The sequence below is a fragment of the Salmo salar genome, chromosome ssa05 (genome assembly GCF_905237065.1).
Source record: "Salmo salar chromosome ssa05, Ssal_v3.1, whole genome shotgun sequence".
Taxonomy (NCBI): Eukaryota; Metazoa; Chordata; class Actinopteri; order Salmoniformes; family Salmonidae; genus Salmo; species Salmo salar.
Window position 1 is genome coordinate 23,465,532 of NC_059446.1, and position 21,386 is coordinate 23,486,917.

Genomic DNA, 21,386 nt, shown 5'->3' on the forward strand with positions numbered 1-21,386 from the left:
TTATTTTTAATTGAATCTTAACCCTAAACTTAACCACACTGCTAACCTTATGCCTAACCTTAAATGAACACCAAAAAGCTCATTTTGGTTTTCATGAATTTGTACGATATATATATATTTGACTTTGTGGCTGGGATAACTAGTGACACCCCCCCCCGTCAACGTCAACAAACCGACCCCTGAGTGATCGCTGATGTGACCAATGGCTGATGGAAGCCCTGCTTCCTAGCGTGGCTCGTGGGCGAATCGGAATGTTCGGTAGGCAGAACTACATACAGTCAGTCTGGCTATCATGTTTGGTTGAAATGGTAAGCTTGGGATGGGATTTAGAGTTTTATTTGACATATTTATGTAATTGTTACATTGTATACAATTGTAAACTATTACATTAAGCCAATTAAGTTCAATGAAGCTGTTCAGGTAAAGTAACATGTATTTGTTCCCCGTTTTGTAATGTATTTCAAAAGTAAGCGCTTAGACAGCCACGGTGTTCTATCTAATAAAATGTTTGTGGTATTTCAAATACATTTAATTTATACTTTTGAGGCATTGATGTTGCATGTTACAATGTGTCTTGAAAGCGTAAACTATCCATATAACCATGGTAATAACCCTGCTATATTTATATCGTGTTGTTACATCCTTGCTAGATTGTCAACTAGTTTTGTGAAACAGTAATGGATTTATTTTACTTTGTTCCACGCTAGTATATGGCAACATTGTTTCTTCATAAAACAAACCGTTGACTAGCTTTTTTGACACATTGCTGTCGAGTATTATGGCGTACACTATCCAAAGTAAAGGTACCTGAATAATAATTAGGGTATTCCTGAAAGCACGTGTCAACATGGAGCGGTACAGTGATTTTGGGATAAACAATTTGTGCACAACTGCTGAGAATGATTGATTGACACTGACATTCAAAATATATACTTTGTTCTTTTTGGGACAGATTTTACTGCAGATTGGACTGAGATAGTTGAAAAGACATCTGGATGGACACAGCACTACCCTACCACACCTTTCTTCTTCAAGCAAGAAGCTTTTACTTTGGAACTGGATGCAATTATAAAGAAGAAACGGACCTTCATTTGGAATACTAACAACATTTTCATTATGCCAACTTGAATGGCATGGCTTTTGAGGAAACCTAACCCTGATTGTTTTGAAAGTGTTCACAAGAGTGGTCGAGTTTACTTTTGAGGAATCTTCTGAAGTCTTTACGGGAACAAAATCGCAAAATGGATCAAGCAAGCGGTGGAGAGGATCCTAATAAAGCTAATAAAAAGAAAGAAAAAGAGGATGAGAGTAAAAACAAAAAACTGGTTGGTATTTTCTGAGTTACTTGTTCTGCAGTAGCTAGCCAGCAGATCCAACCCATTTGCTTACAGATGCACTAGTGTTGAACAGCATTTCTGTGTATATTATGAAACCATGGAGCCGGTGCGAGATATGGCTCGGAAAATGTACCGCAATCCAGGGATGAGAAATGCGTTGTATTCCGAATTGTCCCAATATCATAACTGTTAAACCGATAATATTGAAAGACTGCTTGTTTTTCCGAAAAACTGTCCTTTTCTTCCTCGTGCCAGGTAGCAGAAGTCACAGCAGCATCAGCCAATCAGCTCCTTTGTTGTTCAATGCCAGGTGCCATTCCACAATGGATGCTACTGCTAGATAGCATGAGGACAAAAACGGCAGTTTACCTTAGTGCAGCTGTATGCAAGCGGGTCATATCTGCTGGCTATACAATAGCCATCTTCCTTTGAAAAGTTACACTGAACTGTCTGTCCTGTCCTGTTATTTGACATTCAAGGGTTAACTGACTTTCCAAATTAGATAAATTGTTACATAGGTTTCACACGCTACTTATGAGTGAATCAGCTTTACTACTCATACATCCTGTGTTGAAAGGAATTCATGAGCACGCCCTATTCACGGTTTTACTGTTGTGCATTAGAGCTTGTTAATCAGTCAACTCAAGGGTAAGCCCTGATGTTAAAGTCAAACCATCCCAGCAGTATATGAACCAACCCCACTGCTCACTCTCTAGTAACCCTGCAGAGTTGACTACATCACGCTGTCATACAATGCATCCTTGTGGTGCAAGACAAGCTTCAAAGATGGGCTGACCACCCCAAATGGTAATCATATTAACTATTTAATGTAGCATTCACATTTTGACCTAGATGGCTGCTCGCATTTCACTCAAGTTACTTTTGAAACCCTCAACATTTGTTTGCCTTTTGACCAAAGGCCTTCCTACAAGTACAACCTGAGGCCTTTGAAAGGCATTCCTGTTGCAGAGTCAGTGGAAAGTTGAGCAACTTGCTGACCCAGAGGGTAGAACAATATCCTGTGGTATGCAGGAGAGTCTTTTGTGCTGTGCATGAGGGTCAGCATTATTCTGTAGATATGACCTGAGCCAACCTAAACGGCATGATCAGCACTATGACATAAACAACAACCAAGCAACAGTGCATAGGTTAGGCAGCTCGGCTACTTGTTGATAATAACTGATAGCTTATATCTAACTGACTTTTATTTACTTCTTCAGCTCAGCTGTGGAGTCTCCCTATTGGCCTACACACTGGTTAATATAGTCTGGTACAGTGTTGTTTAGTTACCTACACACTGGTTAATATAGTCTGGTACAGTGCTGTTTAGTTACCTACACACTGGTTAATATAGTCTGGTACAGTGTTGTTTAGTTACCTACACACTGGTTAATATAGTCTGGTACAGTGCTGTTTAGTTACCTACACACTGGTTAATATAGTCTGGTACAGTGTTGTTTAGTTACCTACACACTGGTTAATATAGTCTGGTACAGTGCTGTTTAGTTACCTACACACTGGTTAATATAGTCTGGTACAGTGCTGTTTAGTTACCTACACACTGGTTAATATAGTCTGGTACAGTGTTGTTTAGTTACCTACACACTGGTTAATATAGTCTGGTACAGTGCTGTTTAGTTACCTACACACTGGTTAATATAGTCTGGTACAGTGTTGTTTAGTTACCTACACACTGGTTAATATAGTCTGGTACAGTGTTGTTTAGTTACCTACACACTGGTTAATATAGTCTGGTACAGTGTTGTTTAGTTACCTACACACTGGTTAATATAGTCTGGTACAGTGCTGTTTAGTTACCTACACACTGGTTAATATAGTCTGGTACAGTGTTGTTTAGTTACCTACACACTGGTTAATATAGTCTGGTACAGTGTTGTTTAGTTACCTACACACTGGTTAATATAGTCTGGTACAGTGTTGTTTAGTTACCTACACACTGGTTAATATAGTCTGGTACAGTGTTGTTTAGTTACCTACACACTGGTTAATATAGTCTGGTACAGTGTTGTTTAGTTACCTACACACTGGTTAATATAGTCTGGTACAGTGTTGTTTAGTTACCTACACACTGGTTAATATAGTCTGGTACAGTGCTGTTTAGTTACCTACACACTGGTTAATATAGTCTGGTACAGTGCTGTTTAGTTACCTACACACTGGTTAATATAGTCTGGTACAGTGCTGTTTAGTTACCTACACACTGGTTAATATAGTCTGGTACAGTGTTGTTTAGTTACCTACACACTGGTTAATATAGTCTGGTACAGTGTTGTTTAGTTACCTACACACTGGTTAATATAGTCTGGTACAGTGTTGTTTAGTTACCTACACACTGGTTAATATAGTCTGGTACAGTGCTGTTTAGTTACCTACACACTGGTTAATATAGTCTGGTACAGTGTTGTTTAGTTACCTACACACTGGTTAATATAGTCTGGTACAGTGCTGTTTAGTTACCTACACACTGGTTAATATAGTCTGGTACAGTGTTGTTTAGTTACCTACACACTGGTTAATATAGTCTGGTACAGTGCTGTTTAGTTACCTACACACTGGTTAATATAGTCTGGTACAGTGTTGTTTAGTTACCTACACACTGGTTAATATAGTCTGGTACAGTGTTGTTTAGTTACCTACACACTGGTTAATATAGTCTGGTACAGTGCTGTTTAGTTACCTACACACTGGTTAATATAGTCTGGTACAGTGCTGTTTAGTTACCTACACACTGGTTAATATAGTCTGGTACAGTGCTGTTTAGTTACCTACACACTGGTTAATATAGTCTGGTACAGTGCTGTTTAGTTACCTACACACTGGTTAATATAGTCTGGTACAGTGCTGTTTAGTTACCTACACACTGGTTAATATAGTCTGGTACAGTGCTGTTTAGTTACCTACACACTGGTTAATATAGTCTGGTACAGTGTTGTTTAGTTACCTACACACTGGTTAATATAGTCTGGTACAGTGCTGTTTAGTTACCTACACACTGGTTAATATAGTCTGGTACAGTGTTGTTTAGTTACCTACACACTGGTTAATATAGTCTGGTACAGTGTTGTTTAGTTACCTACACACTGGTTAATATAGTCTGGTACAGTGTTGTTTAGTTACCTACACACTGGTTAATATAGTCTGGTACAGTGCTGTTTAGTTACCTACACACTGGTTAATATAGTCTGGTACAGTGTTGTTTAGTTACCTACACACTGGTTAATATAGTCTGGTACAGTGTTGTTTAGTTACCTACACACTGGTTAATATAGTCTGGTACAGTGTTGTTTAGTTACCTACACACTGGTTAATATAGTCTGGTACAGTGTTGTTTAGTTACCTACACACTGGTTAATATAGTCTGGTACAGTGTTGTTTAGTTACCTACACACTGGTTAATATAGTCTGGTACAGTGTTGTTTAGTTACCTACACACTGGTTAATATAGTCTGGTACAGTGCTGTTTAGTTACCTACACACTGGTTAATATAGTCTGGTACAGTGCTGTTTAGTTACCTACACACTGGTTAATATAGTCTGGTACAGTGCTGTTTAGTTACCTACACACTGGTTAATATAGTCTGGTACAGTGCTGTTTAGTTACCTACACACTGGTTAATATAGTCTGGTACAGTGCTGTTTAGTTACCTACACACTGATTGATGTACAAGGTGTATCAGTTTGACACTGTCGTTGGGTCTCAAGTGTCATTTGAGCTATTACAGCACAGTAAGCCTCATCCCTTGCCTGGAAGTGAAATCAGTAGGGAGCTCATTGCTCATATTTCACAAACTAATTTGACTGAATGTCCTGTGATTAACTTAAACAAAGTTTACTTCCAAATTAAGCCATGTTCATAAATGATTAGTGACCGGTGTATGTAGGAGACTCACAGGATCTATTTAAAGTGGACTCTTCCCATGTCTTAATGACAACACTGGAGGGATACGGTCTCACGGGCTGCACTTCAGTGTGGTCATCATAATGTCAGCCCCACTCTCCCTGGTGGAAACTAGAACTGGTTGGAAAGATGGGCTGTAACTGAAGCAGGTTACAAACAGCGGCAGAAACACTAGGGGAGGGAGAGTCGGAGTTATACATGGCAACACGCAGGGTATTTGTCTGTTGGTAGAGTATGGGGCTTGTAATGCCAGGGTAGTGGGTTCGATTCCTGGGACCACCCATACGTTAAATGTATGCATGTAGGACTGGAAGTCGCTTTGGATAAAAGCGTCTGCTAAATGGCATTTTATTATTATATTATTATAACTTTTGCCACTTGCAGCCACAGGGTTCTGTGCCACCAGAGTTGTCAATAAGTTTTAGCATAAGTCAAATATGGAAAAGTTGCGTCCTCTGCTCAACCAGGATGTAGGCCTGCGGTTGAGCTGATCATTTTTCACTGACTTACTGTAGTGTAACCTGGAACTGTTCCTCTACAGGGCCAGCATGTTAACAAGTAGTATGACAGCAAGTTCTTTCAGTTCCTCTGTGGATCAAGAGATATGTTGAGTCATCCAGGAGAATGCCCTAGCCACCGCTAAGGTAAAGAAGATAATCAGTTTAGCCTAACGTTAAAGAGCAGGATGGCCATCTGGCCGACTTTATGGCTTTGTTTACCAAATATGTCCCTCCAATTTGTGCTGAGCCTACAGAGAGCCAATTACTCAACTATGTCCTGGCTGCAATGGGCAGGTAGGTCTCTTCTGTCTTGATGCAGCAGGGCTGCTGGGGCTGTGAGAATCTGTCCATTGGTGAGCTGCTGGAGTGGCGCAGCGGTCTAAGGCACTGCGCCACATGCAGACCCCTGTGTACAGGGAATGACTGTGGTGAGAAGTACATGCAGAGTCCTGTGTACAGGGAATGACTGTGGTGAGAAGTACATGCAGAGTCCTGTGTACAGGGAATGACTGTGGTGAGAAGTACATGCAGAGTCCTGTGTACAGGGAATGACTGTGGTGAGAAGTACATGCAGAGTCCTGTGTACAGGGAATGACTGTGGTGAGAAGTACATGCAGAGTCCTGTGTACAGGGAATGACTGTGGTGAGAAGTACATGCAGAGTCCTGTGTACAGGGAATGACTGTGGTGAGAAATACATGCAGAGTTCTGTGTACAGGGAATGACTGTGGTGAGAAGTACAAACAAAATAAAGCAACCATTCCTCTGGGTTGCAGACGACCTCTCAATCGGGAGGGGTTGGTGTAGGGTGCAATGCTGGTGGGACAAAACTTGTAATTGCTGGTATGTGCTCCAGCAGGGTTAACTAACTTAATGAGAATGGCTCTGATTTCTAGCCAGCAGAATACCCCAGTGTTTTGTGGACTGTAATGACATAGTAGGACTAGAACCCCCAGAAAACACCAGTGTTTTGTGATCTATTTTTATTTAACCTTTTATTTATCTAGGCAAGTCAATTAAGAACAAATGATTATTTACAATGACGCCCTACCGGGGAACAGTGGGTTAACTGACTTGTTCATGGGCATAATGACATTTTTACCTTGTTAGCTCGGGGATTCAATCCAGCAACCTTTCGGTTACTGGCCCAACGCTCTAACCACTAGGCTACCTGCCGCCCCATCTATAATGACATAGTAGGACTAGAACCCCCAGAGTCTCCTAAGAGGGTGTGATATTTAAATGTTGTGGAAAAATAGTCTTACAACACTAACTCTTAAACATCCTCCAGTCGCCCAGCTACTGCCTTCCCTCCGTTGGCTCCACGGCCCAGCCAGGCCTTTAGTGCTGCCTCACTGCTGCTTGGATGAGTGCTGATGTCATCTAAGCACTCTCTGTCAGTGAGCTCACTGCGAACTACACACTCCTTAAGAGCTCTCAGTGCCAGGCATGGTCACTGTTGTTGCCCAGCCTCAACTGGGCAGCAGAGGTGAGGAGGCAGGCTTGTGCTCTGGCTCTCGCCAAACCCAGACGGCCTGAGAGTGGAGGGAGGAAGAAATCATTCATCCCTGGGTGGAGTCTTGATCTTACTTTTTGTTTTTCCCCTCCCTTTTGCACATGCATGCCTCGATACATGCAGGCCTTTTAATGTCCTCAAATATTTGCCAACACTTTCCCAGACTTTGCCACCCTTGATTTCTTCCAGAGATTGTCTGTGATCACTGTGAATGTGGATCCGTGTGGATCCAGGCCAGAGTTTACGGACATAAGTCTGTTTTTAAAGCTGGATTAGAGGTGGAGGTTGTCACCTCACTGACACAGCCCGCTGAGAATTGTGGTGACAGAGAACTCGGATTCACCATAGCCTGGGTATCCTTTAGACGTCCGTGAAAGGATGTCTGGCCTGGTGAAAGCGACTCTTGTCAGGAGAGAAACTTTTGAAAGCTGTGTTTAATGAGTCACTGGGTAGGATACCATCACAACAACACTATCTGAGCTCTGGTTTGTGATGTGGACACAAAAAACAGCCAAGGACATCAGGATAACCCCTCAGGTTATTTTAAGGTTAAGGGCACTTTTAGTAGGCTGTCTGCCATGAGAATGACATCTACTGAGTCATTTTTGTTGTCCCATGTTTGCTGTTATCAAATCATAACCGCAAACAGCTTTGACTTCTAACAAAATCGACAGAAGGAATGAAGTAATTTTAGAGGAATTCAGGAGATCTGGGTTTGTCAGAGCCCCCTCAACCTCTTCTGCATTCCAGAGTAAATTGTGACCTCTGTGTGAGAGAGAGAGCGAAGTGTGCTAACATATTTACCCCAAGATACATTGATAACTTGAGGATTATGTGGGTTATACTCTCACTGAAATGCTATGCAGTATTTCAACTTGTTTAATGCAAGTCAATTTGGTTAACACCTATTGAATTACCTGAGAGGCAGAGTATCTTATCTACTTTTCCGTGTGTAGTAGTCATACATCTCTTTTGAATAAATCGAACTGCGCTCAAAGCATGTCGGCATTATAACAATGTTGACATGACATACATGTGTGAAGCCATCTAGGTATGATTGTACAATACAGGGGAGTTGGAACTTATTCTCCTCCAAATCTGTTGAGTCTGGTTGATTTGACAAATACATACTGTAAGCTAGCCCATATATCATAGATTCTACTAATGATTAGTCTTGCACACTTAAAATGTAAAATATGACTTAATTCAACACTTGTCTTCTTAGCATAAATACCCTAGGTAGATTCCATGGTATTTATGACAAATAGACAAGTGACATAGTAGATTGGAATGTGGGTGGAATAATAGACTGTCATTGTGGAGGGTTTCTGGACTCCATGGATTCACGTTGTTAATGGATTCACCGTGTAGGTGTTTATGGATCAGTTGTATATGTGAAGTGGGCCCAGCATCATGCCTCGGCATTTAGGCCAGGCATTCATGTGAATGAAACAAATTCAAGGTGCGATGACAACATGCTCATTTGCAGAGTTCTCAACAGGAAACAGAAATGTAGTGATTTATATTTATTGGCGCAAAGGGGCCTTAGAGACCTTGTGTTTTGGTGATTGACAAACATTGATTTTACAGGGTTGTTGATAGCAACTGAGCGAATGTGGCAAGAAATAATCTGAAACAGCTTCTCTAAGCACCAATGCTCTGGACAACATGAAAACAGCCAAACGAGCTCTGCTAGGGCGAGTAAAATGCTCAGAGTCTGAGGTTCTCTCTCATTTGTCTGGAAGTAGCTAGCAAGCTAGCCAACGTTAGCCTGTTAGCTTGGGTGCTTGACTGCCGTTGTGAGGTCAGAACACTCAGATCAACCCTACTCCTCGGCCAGAGTGTCCAGTGTGCGCTCTGAACACTCTGAGAGCGAAACGCTCTGAATTTACAAACTGACAATCTGACAAAGCTCTGAATTTACGAACGCCCAGAGCGTGCTCTGGCACTCCAGATTGAATTGACGGACAGACCCATGGTTTGTGTTCTGGAATTCTGTTGGGAGTACTAAAGTTGTAATAAATGGAAGATAAATCATCTTCAGCCTTAGAGGAAAAAAAAAAAAAGATTTAAAGTTTGATGTTGAATATTTGTTATACATTTTTAGGGGGTAGATCAGATTACAGATAGATTGTGGCTTCTACCAATGTTATTATATGCATCATTTCCAGTCCCCAAATATCTATATATTATTTTCCCCTAACCCTACCACCCCTCTTCTAATTGGAGTAAACTAATGGACAACAACACTTAGGCTTCTACTTCCAGCTTATACATTCTATATACATTTTACAGACATAGTATACATTACCAGTCAAAAGTTTGGATACACCTACTCATTCAAGGGTTTTCTTTATTTTTACTATTTTCTACATTGTAGAATAATAGTAAAGACATAAACTATGAAATATCACATATGGAATCATGTAGTAACCAAAAAGGTGTTAAACAAATCAAAATATATTTTATGTTTTAGATTCTTCAAAGTAGCCACCCTTTGCCTTGACAGCTTTGCACACTCTTGGCATTCTCTCAACCAGCTTCATCTGGAATGCTTTTCCAACAGTCTTGGAGTTCCCATATATGCTGAGCACTTGTTGGCTGCTTTTCTTTCACTCTGCGGTCCAACTCATTCAAAACCATCTCAATTGGGTTGAGGTCGGGTGATTGTGGAGGCCAGGTCATCTGCTGCAGCGCTTCATCACTCTGCTTCTTGGTCAAATAGCCCTTACACAGCCTGGAGGTGTGTTTTGGTCATTGTCCTGTGTAAAACAAATGATAGTCCCACTAAACACAAACCAGATGGGATGGCGTATCGCTACAGAATGCTGTGGTAGCCATGCTGGTTAAATGAGCCTTGAATTCCAAATAAATCCCTGACAGTGTCACCAGCAAAGCACCATCACACCACCTCCTCCATGCTTAACGGTGGGAACCACACATGCAGAGATCATCTGTTCACCTATTCTGCGTCTCATAAAGACACGGTGGTTGGAAACAAAAATCTCAAATTTGGAGTCAGCAAACCAAAGGATAGATTTCCACCGGTCTAATGTCCATTGCTTGTTTTTTTGTTGTTGTCCCAAGTTGATGTTGAGATGTGTCTTTTACTTGAACTCTGTAAAGCATTTGGGCTGCAATCTGAGGTGAAGTTAATTGCCCATTTCTGAAACTGGTAACTCTAATGAACGTATCCTCTGCAGCAGAGGTAACTCTGGGTCTTCCTTTCCTGTGGCGGTCCTTATTACATTTACATTTACATTTAAGTCATTTAGCAGACGCTCTTATCCAGAGCGACTTACAAAATGGTGCATTCACCTTATGATATCCAGTGGAACAACCACTTTACAATAGTGCATCTAAATATTTTAAGGGGGGGGGTTAGAAGGATTACTTTATCCTATCCTAGGTATTCCTTAAAGAGGTGGGGTTTCAGGTGTCTCCGGAAGGTGGTGATTGACTCCGCTGTCCTGGCGTCGTGAGGGAGCTTGTTGGGGTGCCAGAGCAGCGAACAGTTTTGACTGGGCTGAGCGGGAACTGTGCTTCCTCAGAGGTAGGGGGGCCAGCAGGCCAGTGGTGGATGAACGCAGTGCCCTTGTTTGGGTGTAGGGCCTGATCAGAGCCTGAAGGTATGGAGGTGCCGTTCCCTTCACAGCTCCGTAGGCAATCACCATGGTCTTGTAGCGGATGCGAGCTTCAACTGGAAGCCAGTGGAGAGAGCGGAGGGATCGAGTGTAGGTTTTTTCAGAAGGGGTGCAACTCTCGCTCTCTTGAAGACGGAAGGGACGTAGCCAGCGGTCAAGGATGAGTTGATGAGCGAGGTGAGGAAGGGGAGGTCTCCTGAAATGGTCTGGAGAAGAGAGGAGGGGATAGGGTCAAGTGGGCAGGTTGTTGGGCGGCCGGCCGTCACAAGACGCGAGATTTCATCTGGAGAGAGAGGGGAGAAAGAGGTCAAAGCACAGGGTAGGGCAGTGTGAGCAGGACCAGCGGTGTCGTTTGACTTAGCAAACGAGGATCGGATATCGTCAACCTTCTTTTCAAAATGGTTGACGAAGTCATCCGCAGAGAGGGAGGAGGGGGGAGGGGGAGGAGGATTCAGGAGGGAGGAGAAGGTAGCAAAGAGCTTCCTAGGGTTAGAGGCAGATGCTTGGAATTTAGAGTGGTAGAAAGTGGCTTTAGCAGCAGAGACAGAAGAGGAGAATGTAGAGAGGAGTGAGTGAAAGGATGCCAGGTCCGCAGGGGAGGCGAGTTTTCCTCCATTTCCGCTCGGCTGCCCGGAGCCCTGTTCTGTGAGCTCGTAGTGAGTCGTCGAGCCACGGAGCAGGAGGGGAGGACCGAGCCGGCCTGGAGGATAGGGGACAGAGAAAATCAAAGGATGCAGAAAGGGAGGAGAGGAGGGTTGAGGAGGCAGAATCAGGAGATAGGTTGGAGAAGGTTTGAGCAGAGGGAAGAGATGATAGGATGGAAGAGGAGAGAGTAGCGGGAGAGAGAGAGCGAAGGTTGGGACGGCGCAATACCATCCGAGTAGGGGCAGAGTGAGAAGTGTTGGATGAGAGCAAGAGGGAAAAGGATACAAGGTAGTGGTCGGAGATTTGGAGGGGAGTTGCAATGAGATTAGTGGAAGAACAGCATCTAGTAAAGATGAGGTCAAGCGTATTGCCTGCCTTGTGAGTAGGGGGGGAAGGTGAGAGGGTGAGGTCAAAAGAGGAGAGGAGTGGAAAGAAGGAGGCAGAGAGGAATGAGTCAAAGGTAGACGTGGGGAGGTTAAAGTCACCCAGAACTGTGAGAGGTGAGCCATCCTCAGGAAAGGAACTTATCAAGGCGTCAAGCTCATTGATGAACTCTCCAAGGGAACCTGGAGGGCGATAAATGATAAGGATGTTAAGCTTGAAAGGGCTGGTAACTGTGACAGCATGGAATTCAAATGAGGAGATAGACAGATGGGTCAGGGGAGAAAGAGAGAATGTCCACTTGGGAGAGATGAGGATTCCAGTGCCACCACCCCGCTGGCTCGATGCTCTAGGGGTATGCGAGAACACGTGGGCAGACGAAGAGAGAGCAGTAGGAGTAGCAGTGTTATCTGTGGTAATCCATGTTTCCGTCAGCGCCAGGAAGTCTAGGGACTGGAGGGTAGCATAGGCTGAGATGAACTCAGCCTTGTTGGCTGCAGACCGGCAGTTCCAGAGGCTGCCGGAGACCTGGAACTCCACGTGGGTCGTGCGCGCTGGGACCACCAGGTTGGAGTGGCAGCGGCCACGCGGTGTGAAGCGTTTGTATGGCCTGTGCAGAGAGGAGAGAACAGGGATAGACAGACACATAGTTGACAAGCTACAGAAGTGTTGTTTCTTGTATTATTGTCTCCTGTGTCTTTAGAGAACTGTTTCACTTTGATATCCTTTTTCTTCTGTCCTGATTTTCTCTTTCTTTTCTTCTGTTAACTAGATATTCTTTGTTGTTCTTCGTTAGCTAGCTAGCTTCTTCCAAAAGAGTCCCTAGCAACTGCTTAGCAACTGGTAAACAATTCAGCTAGCTAAGATAACTACAATTTTATGAAAAATAGTTATTTTTCAAAAGCCTATCTTCTTTGTTTGTTGCTTGTTTTTTCTCCTATTCAGTCTTGCAGTTTTCTTTTGCTTTTTTCCGATGTACTTCACTCTAAAAACCATGTAAATTTCAATATTTGTAGGAGCTCATTTTTCAGCTGCTGCTGCTCAAATTGGAGTTCCGGAACACTCTTATGAGAGCCAGTTTCGTCATAGCGTGACTGCACTTGAAGAAATGTTCAAAGTTCTTGACATTTTGCGGATTGACTGACCATGTCTTCCAGTAATGATGGACTGTCCTTTCTCTTTGCTTATTTGAGCTGTTCATGCCATAATATGGACTTGGTCTTTTACCAAATAGGGCCATCTTCTGTATACCAACCCTACCTTGTCACAACACAAGTGATTGGCTCAAACGCATAAAGAAGGAAAGAAATTCCACAAATTAACTTTTAGCAAACACACCTGTTAATTGAAATGCATTCCAGTTGGCTACCTCATGAAGCTGGTTGAGAGAATGCCAAGAGTGCAAAGCTGTCATCAAGGCAAAGGGTGGCTACTTTGAAAAATCAAAAATATATTTTGATTTGTTTAATACTTTTTTGGTTGATTCCGTATGTGTTATTTCATAGTTTTGATGTCTTCACTATTATTCTACAATGTAGAAAATAGTAAAAAATAACGAAAAACCCTTGAATGAGTAGGTGTGTCCAAACTTTTGACTGGTACTGTATTTTACATTATAGTATATTTGACATTACTCTTCATTAGCTATAGAAAAATTATTAGTGTAGATCAGCATCTCAAAGGTCACGCAGAGTTCAGTGTGTATGGTGCTGGCTCAACCATGCGGTGAATGGTGGCAGACAGCAGGCTGATTTAAAAACAGGGTTGTACCCTGAGAGTGGATAGATCTCAACTGTCTGCCGCCCTCAAGCAGGAAACAGGGTTGACTCATCATCGCTTTCTTTAGGCGTTGGCTTGGCGGTGCAGTTGTGTTCATTATTACACACACACACACACACACACACACACACACACACACACACACACACACACACACACACACACACACACACACACACACACACACACACACACACACGGAGGGAGGGACTGTTAAACCTCTGTGGTTCAAATCTGCACGTACAGTACATTAACCTGTGTTTGATTGATGCTGACAGATTCTGTGGTTCTATGTAGAGGTGTCTGTTGAGACAGACCTTTGCTCAGTATATAAATGTTTTGTGTCATGAGTTGTTTTGAGATAGCGTTATCTCACACACTGTGAGTGTTGACTGATTGACTGTGAATGTATTTTTTTATGCGTTGTCAGCGTGCACATTATTGCTTAGTTTCACTTCATCGGAATTTGTCAGGATCCTCTTTTAGGCCCACTGATCAGCAGTTCTTTCTGTTGGATTGTGTTGACATGGGCCTCTGTATTCCCCAATAAATAGTTTTAACATTCATAACCAATTTTGTCAACAATTAGGCAGCAGAGATTTCTCAGTAATCTCAAAGCGGGAAAGTAGACGTAGCCTATGAAACTTCACACAAATCCTCATTGAACGATAAGCTAAGCCTTACGTATTTGCATTTCCTTTCACTCATTCTCAAATCCTAAATCTTTACTTCTTTAATTTCCTTCTCTCCTGATCATGTTTTCTGTGTGCCTGACTGATTGTATTTGTGGATATTAGGCCTATTCCTTTAATGAATTCAATCTGCTTTTAATGATTTTAATCATAGCAGACAATTAGGGGTTCATTAAAGTAATTAAAATATCAGTAATGCATGACTAGTTAAGCCCTCCTTTAGACATACAGTAGTATGCGTGTGAGATGTTATGGTGGCTTAGTGAAACAAACTCTTAGTGTTGGATTAGGAGCCTTTGTTTTACCTAGGCTTGCCTTCCTGCGTATTTGGGGCTAGATTATGACAAACGTAGTTTTCAAACCCTGGTAAAAACAGAATTTGTATATGGGTTTTTCTATAAATAAAGGGGCCCATGTGTGACTTCAGGGTTAACATTTCTAAATGGTTTGATATACATTTAAATGATTTTGTTGCACCACATGTATAGTTACAGGAATTAGAGTCTAGGTAGGCACAATGAGACCATTTACTCCTAGCAACAACAAAACATCTACATGGCATTCAAAGTGTCACATGAAACATTGACACTGCGTGTTTCTTTTGTCATGCCCAGTAGCCAGGTCTATTTGTGCTTTAGGCAACTTATCTATCATTAATAGCCACGCTAAACCTTCCAGAATAATTAAAAAGATATACAACAGCATTTCAATTTTTTTATATAGTTGATATAACAATTTAATACAATAATGTAAAATGATGGGTTCTGTCAACAAAATCATTAACAATAATAATAACCAATAATGACATCATTATAATTAAGTCAAATTTGCTTTGACACCTGCGCAGAATACAACAGTAGCATGGCACCCTGCAGCAAATTAGGGGTAAGTGCTTTGTCAACAGGTTTTCACCTTGTTGGCTTGGGTATTCAAATCAAATTTTATTTGACACATGCACCGAATACAACAGGTGTAGACCTTACTGTGAAATGCTTATTTACAAGCCCTTAACCAACAATGCAGATCAATAAATAGTGTTAAAAAATATTTACTAAATAAACAAAAGTAAATGTAATAAAAAGTAACACAATAAAATAACAATACCAAAATACCAAGGCTTTATACAGGGGGTACCGAGTCAATGTGCGGAGGTACAGGTTAGTCGAGGTAATTTTTACATGTAGGTAGGGGTAAAGTGACTATGCATAGATAATAAAAACAGAGTAGCAGCAGTGTAAAAACAAAGGGGGGGCGGGTCAAATAAATAGTCCGGTTGGCCATTTGATTAATTGTGCAGTAAACTCTTCAAGCAATGTGTGTGAAAACAAGACATCACATTCTTGCTTCCTCTGTCCATGTTTCCTCCACTCCTTGCCTCTCCTTGAAAGTGCATTGCAGCCTGAGGGGAGGAACCTTCCCTCCTCTCCCCCAATGTGCTTTGAGGAGGTGAGGATTGGAGGAAACAAGGGGAGAATCTCAATGTTTTTTCCTTTCTTTCCTCACGTCCTCTCACCTTGCCACCTCCTCAAAACCCATTGGATAAGAATGTGAGAGGGGAGGGACCTATGACCTTCTGGGTTTTGAGAAGGAGACGAGGAGAGGGGATGTAACCAATTAAGGAAATGCCATTGAGATTCTCCACAGGACAGAGGAAGCAAGTATATTTCATAGCTATTAAAAAATGTTGACAGTGCCAGACTGACTGACTGACTGACTGAGCTACCATATTGCCCATTGCCTGTCCAGAAATAACCCCTAGCCTCTACTGCCCAGAGTCTAGATTCTTGTGGAGATCTGAGAGGGATTGATGGGTGGTGACATGGTGAGAGCTCCACCGTACCCTTTGATAGGCATTGGTTGAATTTTGGCGGTATTGCTTATACCTGTCCAGTTCTCTCAGATCTCCACAAGTGTCTAGGGCAGGGGTGGGCAATTCCAGTCCTTGAGGGCCTGATTGGTGTCACAGTTTTGCCCCAGCTAACACACCTGACTCCAATAATCATCTGATCATGATCTTCAGTTTAGAATGCAATTTGATCGAATCAGCTGTGTTTGCTCGGGATGGAGAAAGTGTAACACCAATCAAGCCCTCGAGGACTGGAGTTGCCCACCCCTGGGCTAGGGGTTGCTTCTGGATAGGACCCCACAACCCTCTGGGTGACACTTGAGGCATTGGTTGGATGTTTAATTCCATTGCTATTCACACATAGATTTGCACACGTGTACGCAGGACACGCCAACGGCAACCTATCAGGCTCATCAGACAGGTCTGGGCAGCTTGAGACCTGCTGTAAACAGTGAAAGGATATATTTTCATGTCTACTATTCTCACCCTTGCTTCCAGCTAGTTAGATGTGCCACCACTGACGGACTATAGCTAAGGCATATCTCTAGTCTAGCAATATACAGTAGTGGCCAAAAGTTTTGAGAATGACACAAATATGAATTTCCACAAAGTTTGCTGCTTCATTGTCTTTAGATATTTTTGTCAGATGTTACTATTGAATACTGAAGTATAATTACAAGCATTCCATAAGTGTCAAAGGCTTTTATTGACAATTACATGAAGTGGATGCAAAGAGTCAATATTTGCAGTGTTGACCCTTCTTTTTCAAGACCTCTGCAATCTGCCCTGGCATGCTGTCAATTAACTTCTGGGTCACATCCTGACTGATGGCAGCCCATTCTTGCATAATCAATGCTTGGAGTTTGTCAGAATTTGTGGGTTTTTGTTTGTCCACCCGCCTCTTGAGGATTGACCACAAGTTCTCAATGGGATTAAGGTCTGCGGAGTTTCCTGGCCATGGACCCAAAATATCGATGTTTTGTTCCCCGAGCCACTTAGTGATCACTTTTGCCTTATGGCAAGGTGCTCCATCATGCTGGAAAAGGCATTGTTTGTCACCAAACTGTTCCTGGATGGTTGGGAGAAGTTGCTCTCGGAGGATGTGTTGGTACCATTCTTTATTTATGGCTGTGTTCTTACGCAAAATTGTGAGTGAGCCCACTCCCTTGGCTGAGAAGCAACCCCACACATTAATGGTCTCATGATGGTTTACTGTTGGCATGACACAGGACTGATGGTAGCGCTCACCTTGTCTTCTCCGGACAAGCTTTTTTCCGGATGCCCCAAACAATGGGAAAGGGGATTCATCAGAGTAAATGACTTTACCCCAGTCCTCAGCAGTCCAATCCCTGTACCTTTTGCAGAATATCAGTCTGTCCCTGATGTTTTTCCTTGAGAGAAGTGGCTTCTTTGCTGCCCTTCTTGACACCAGGCCATCCTCCAAAAGTCTTCGCCTCACTGTGCGTGCTGATGCACTCACACCTGCCTGCTGCCATTCCTGAGCAAGCTCATACAAACTGAGGCAGCAGACTTTGTGAAAACGAATATTTGTGTCATTCTCAAAACTTTTGGCTGTATAGCATCATTTAAACCATTTAGATGTAATCAAATGTAATCTACATAATATCCTAAAGTAATTATTTATCATGAGCGAGCCATAAACAATAACTAGCAATGCTGCATACGCCAAGAATGGTTAAAATCTCACCTTTCTGGTAAAATTGTAGTCACTTTTGAGTACACAAGCTCAGGTACAGTACAAACATGATAAAAATATGAAATATTGTATGTATTTCCTATTCAACAAAACTGTATGAATAAGGTTTGAAATGACATATGTTTTCTAAATTGAGTATAATCAAATTATAAAACACCTATCCATAACATTTCACTTTCCTTATAACTGTAAAATGCGAGGAACTCACCTTTCATCTCACATTAATCTTGTCGATCTATGACAAACAGTGTTATTTGTTTAAAATCTATACATTATTTTAGATGAAGGGCTTTAAATCGATCTCTGAATGTGCTACTGTGATGAAACCACTCTCTCCTGCTGCATTACAATGTAAGGATTGCAGGCATGTGCTTTGTCAGTGGCTGTGGCGTAGGGTTCAGCAAGGAGTTGATAGACAGTAGGAATAGCAAATGAAATAGTAGGAGGGACATCTCGGCTTCAAGGATTCTCAGATTTCACATCCTTCATCACACAGGCTCAGAAAATATACTATTATGTTCTTGGGAACCAGGGCTATTGCGAAATGCAAGCCTTTTCGATCTACGGTGTCCACAGATCGATTTATAAGCGAAAATGTCAGTCGGAACCGGTAACAAAACCACGCAGGTCCCCTGAACAGGGGGGACTTTACATCGAAGAGGTTTTAATAATAAGATTAGCAAGTTAGCGAGGATATATCAGTCAGCTAATAATTTACAGTAACAACAGTTCATTAATAAGTAAATACTCTCCAAATCGTATGCAGAAATGAAGAAATCTTTCCTTGGCACTGTGGCATGGTATGGGAATTAATAGATTCATAGAATGGAGTTAGAAGGGTGACCTCCTATTTTGAATGGACAGGAAGTGTTGGCTGTGCACTCGACCAGGCATTCCACATTTAACCCCACATTTGAACATTGAAAAATGAATAAACAAGCCGTTTTCACGTTCCCGATTGCTTCGTTTTAACTCAGAAAACAAACGATCAAAACATACACGGAACGTAATCTTACCTCAGGAACCTTGATTTAATGTTGTCCACAAAGTAGGCTAATTATCTTGACCGCTGTCGTGTCTTTGGCATCATTAAAACTGAAGACATATTTATCAAATAACTCTCTGTAATTATTATTACGCGACTAAACTGATTAATCGTGTAACTGTAATTAACTAGGAAGTCGGGGCACCAAGGAAAATATTCAGATTACAAAGTTATAATTTTCCTAATATAACTTTCAGATATCATAATATCTGATCTATGAGTCTTCTGATTAATGATGTATTCGTTTACCTCGTCAGTCTCATTCCAAACAGCGTAAATTGTTGGTTATCTGCATGAACCCAGTCTTCACTATGAGTCATCCATACATCAATTGTCTTAAAATCATTTATTTACTAACTAAGTAATTCACAGAAATGCATAACAAACATTAGATATCGTTACAAGAAATGATAGAGGAATGTGCCCTAGTGGGCTAAACCGGCATGGCGGCTTGTTAGACAAAAGGGGTTGATAAGAGTTGATAATTCTAACAATTGAAATGTTAATCCTTTGCACATGAACTCTCACTCATTCGGGAACAATTGCAATCAATATATATATTTACGCTCAGTGTGTCGTCGGGATCTTTGTTGAAAAGTTCGTTCTGTTGGAGAGTTTGTCCTCGCGTTCTCTCTCTCTCTCTTTCTCGCTCTCTCTCTCGGTTGGAATGGATATTTCAAAGTGACATTCATTAATGTCGTTATAGGACATAATGTTTTGTCGGTCTTCGCGTTCAATGATACCGAATTCCTAGCTGCAGACTAGTAATTCATATCAAAGACTTGTTCTTATTCTGTCGGTATCGATAGTCTAAGAGTTTAACGACGTGGTATGGTCAAAGTTCAGAAAGAGGAATGCATGGTCAAACCTTGGCCCTCTTGTTATCGAGGTAAGCTGGTCTGGTGATATATAACCCCATCCCTGGGTTTCTTCAGAATAACAGAAAAAGGCTGTCTCATGACGCCAGGTCCCGTCTGTTCATGGGGGCGTGCCGATGACTTGGTGAAACTTTAAACAGAAATACAATTCTCTCACATTAACATCTTACAAGCATCCCAACATATTCCAAATAGCTATATCCTTATTCATTAATTTTATACAACCATTAGATGTAAGTCTCATAACTGAGGCTATTATATAAACAGCACCATGGTAATGTGGCCGTATTGTCTCTCATGAGCTTCACAAAATTGTACCAAATGGACCAGTTCGTAGCTGGATTCTTCACCGATCTTTTATACCTTCTCCAGAACATAAATGTCGTTCGGTTCTCCAATTCTGTGAGGTAGGAGAACCCCTTGGTTCTTTCTATGAAACCCACTCTCTCTCAAAACTGTGGCCATGAGGCAGGACATTCTTTTAAGAATTTACGACCGCTCTCACAGAGCCTGGGTGTGGGAGACAGAGGTAGGGGGATGGGGTATAGAAAACCCAAAGAGGGCAACGTCATGACACCGCCGTAACAACATAGACACAAATGTCAACATTAATTCCTGCACTTTGGCTGTTATTAAATCGGGTGCAGTATCACACAAGCTCTTTATCACTTCACTGTCATTCAGAAAATTATTTCCTGAATCAGCTGATGTTCTGTGATAATGTCCCCATTTAACTTAACAGCTAGATATCAAACACACATCAAACAATATTATGGATAATTATTGAAGAACCCTGTTAATGACAGTATCGACTTTTGTTTTATTAATCATATTAAAGTTACTCTTTCTGTTTGAAGCATTGGATTTTGCAATCACATACATTATTTTGGATTTGTGTGCCCATGAAAACAGTTTTCACACCGTAACATAGGGAGACACAAAATGTTACCAGTGCACTTCTGAGATCTCCATACAAAAAAAGAGTACGACAGCCATATCCATGAATTTCACAGGATCAAGGTCAATGTGTAATTGTTGTTAACCTCTCTGGGCTAGGCGGGACGAATTCGTCCCACCTACGTAACAGCCACTGGCAGCCTGTGGCGCGATTTTCAAAACCTTAAAAATCCTATTACTTCAATTTCTCAAACATATGACTATTTTACAGCTATTTAAAGACAAGACTCTCGTTAATCTAACCACACTGTCCGATTTCAAAAAGGCTTTACAACGAAAGCAAAACATTAGATTATGTCAGCAGAGTACCAAGCCAGAAATAATCAGACACCCATTTTTCAAGCCAGCATATAATGTCACCAAAACCCAGAAGACAGCTAAATGCAGCACTCACCTTTGATGATCTTCATCAGATGACAACCCTAGGACATTATGTTATACAATACATGCATGTTTTGTTCAATCAAGTTCATATTTATATCAAAAACCAGCTTTTTACATTAGCATGTGACGTTCAGAACTAGCATAGAA

At 41.7% G+C, this 21,386-nt stretch overlaps 1 protein-coding gene across 2 annotated transcripts in view; it reads left to right on the plus strand.

Annotated features, from left to right (window-relative positions):
• The first annotated feature begins 204 nt into the window (after positions 1–204).
• Positions 205–21,386, plus strand: part of diaph2 (diaphanous-related formin 2) — a 759,144-nt gene continuing 737,962 nt past the window's right edge. The window contains exons 1-2 of one of the 2 annotated variants that reach the window (XM_045717986.1): positions 205–308; positions 953–1,325. In XM_045717986.1, the coding sequence (XP_045573942.1) occupies positions 1,242–1,325 (84 nt within the window). In that variant the 5' untranslated portion in view covers positions 205–308; positions 953–1,241. Of the gene's footprint in view, positions 421–952; positions 1,326–21,386 lie in introns of both variants that reach the window. The other variant, XM_045717985.1, reaches the window with a different exon arrangement.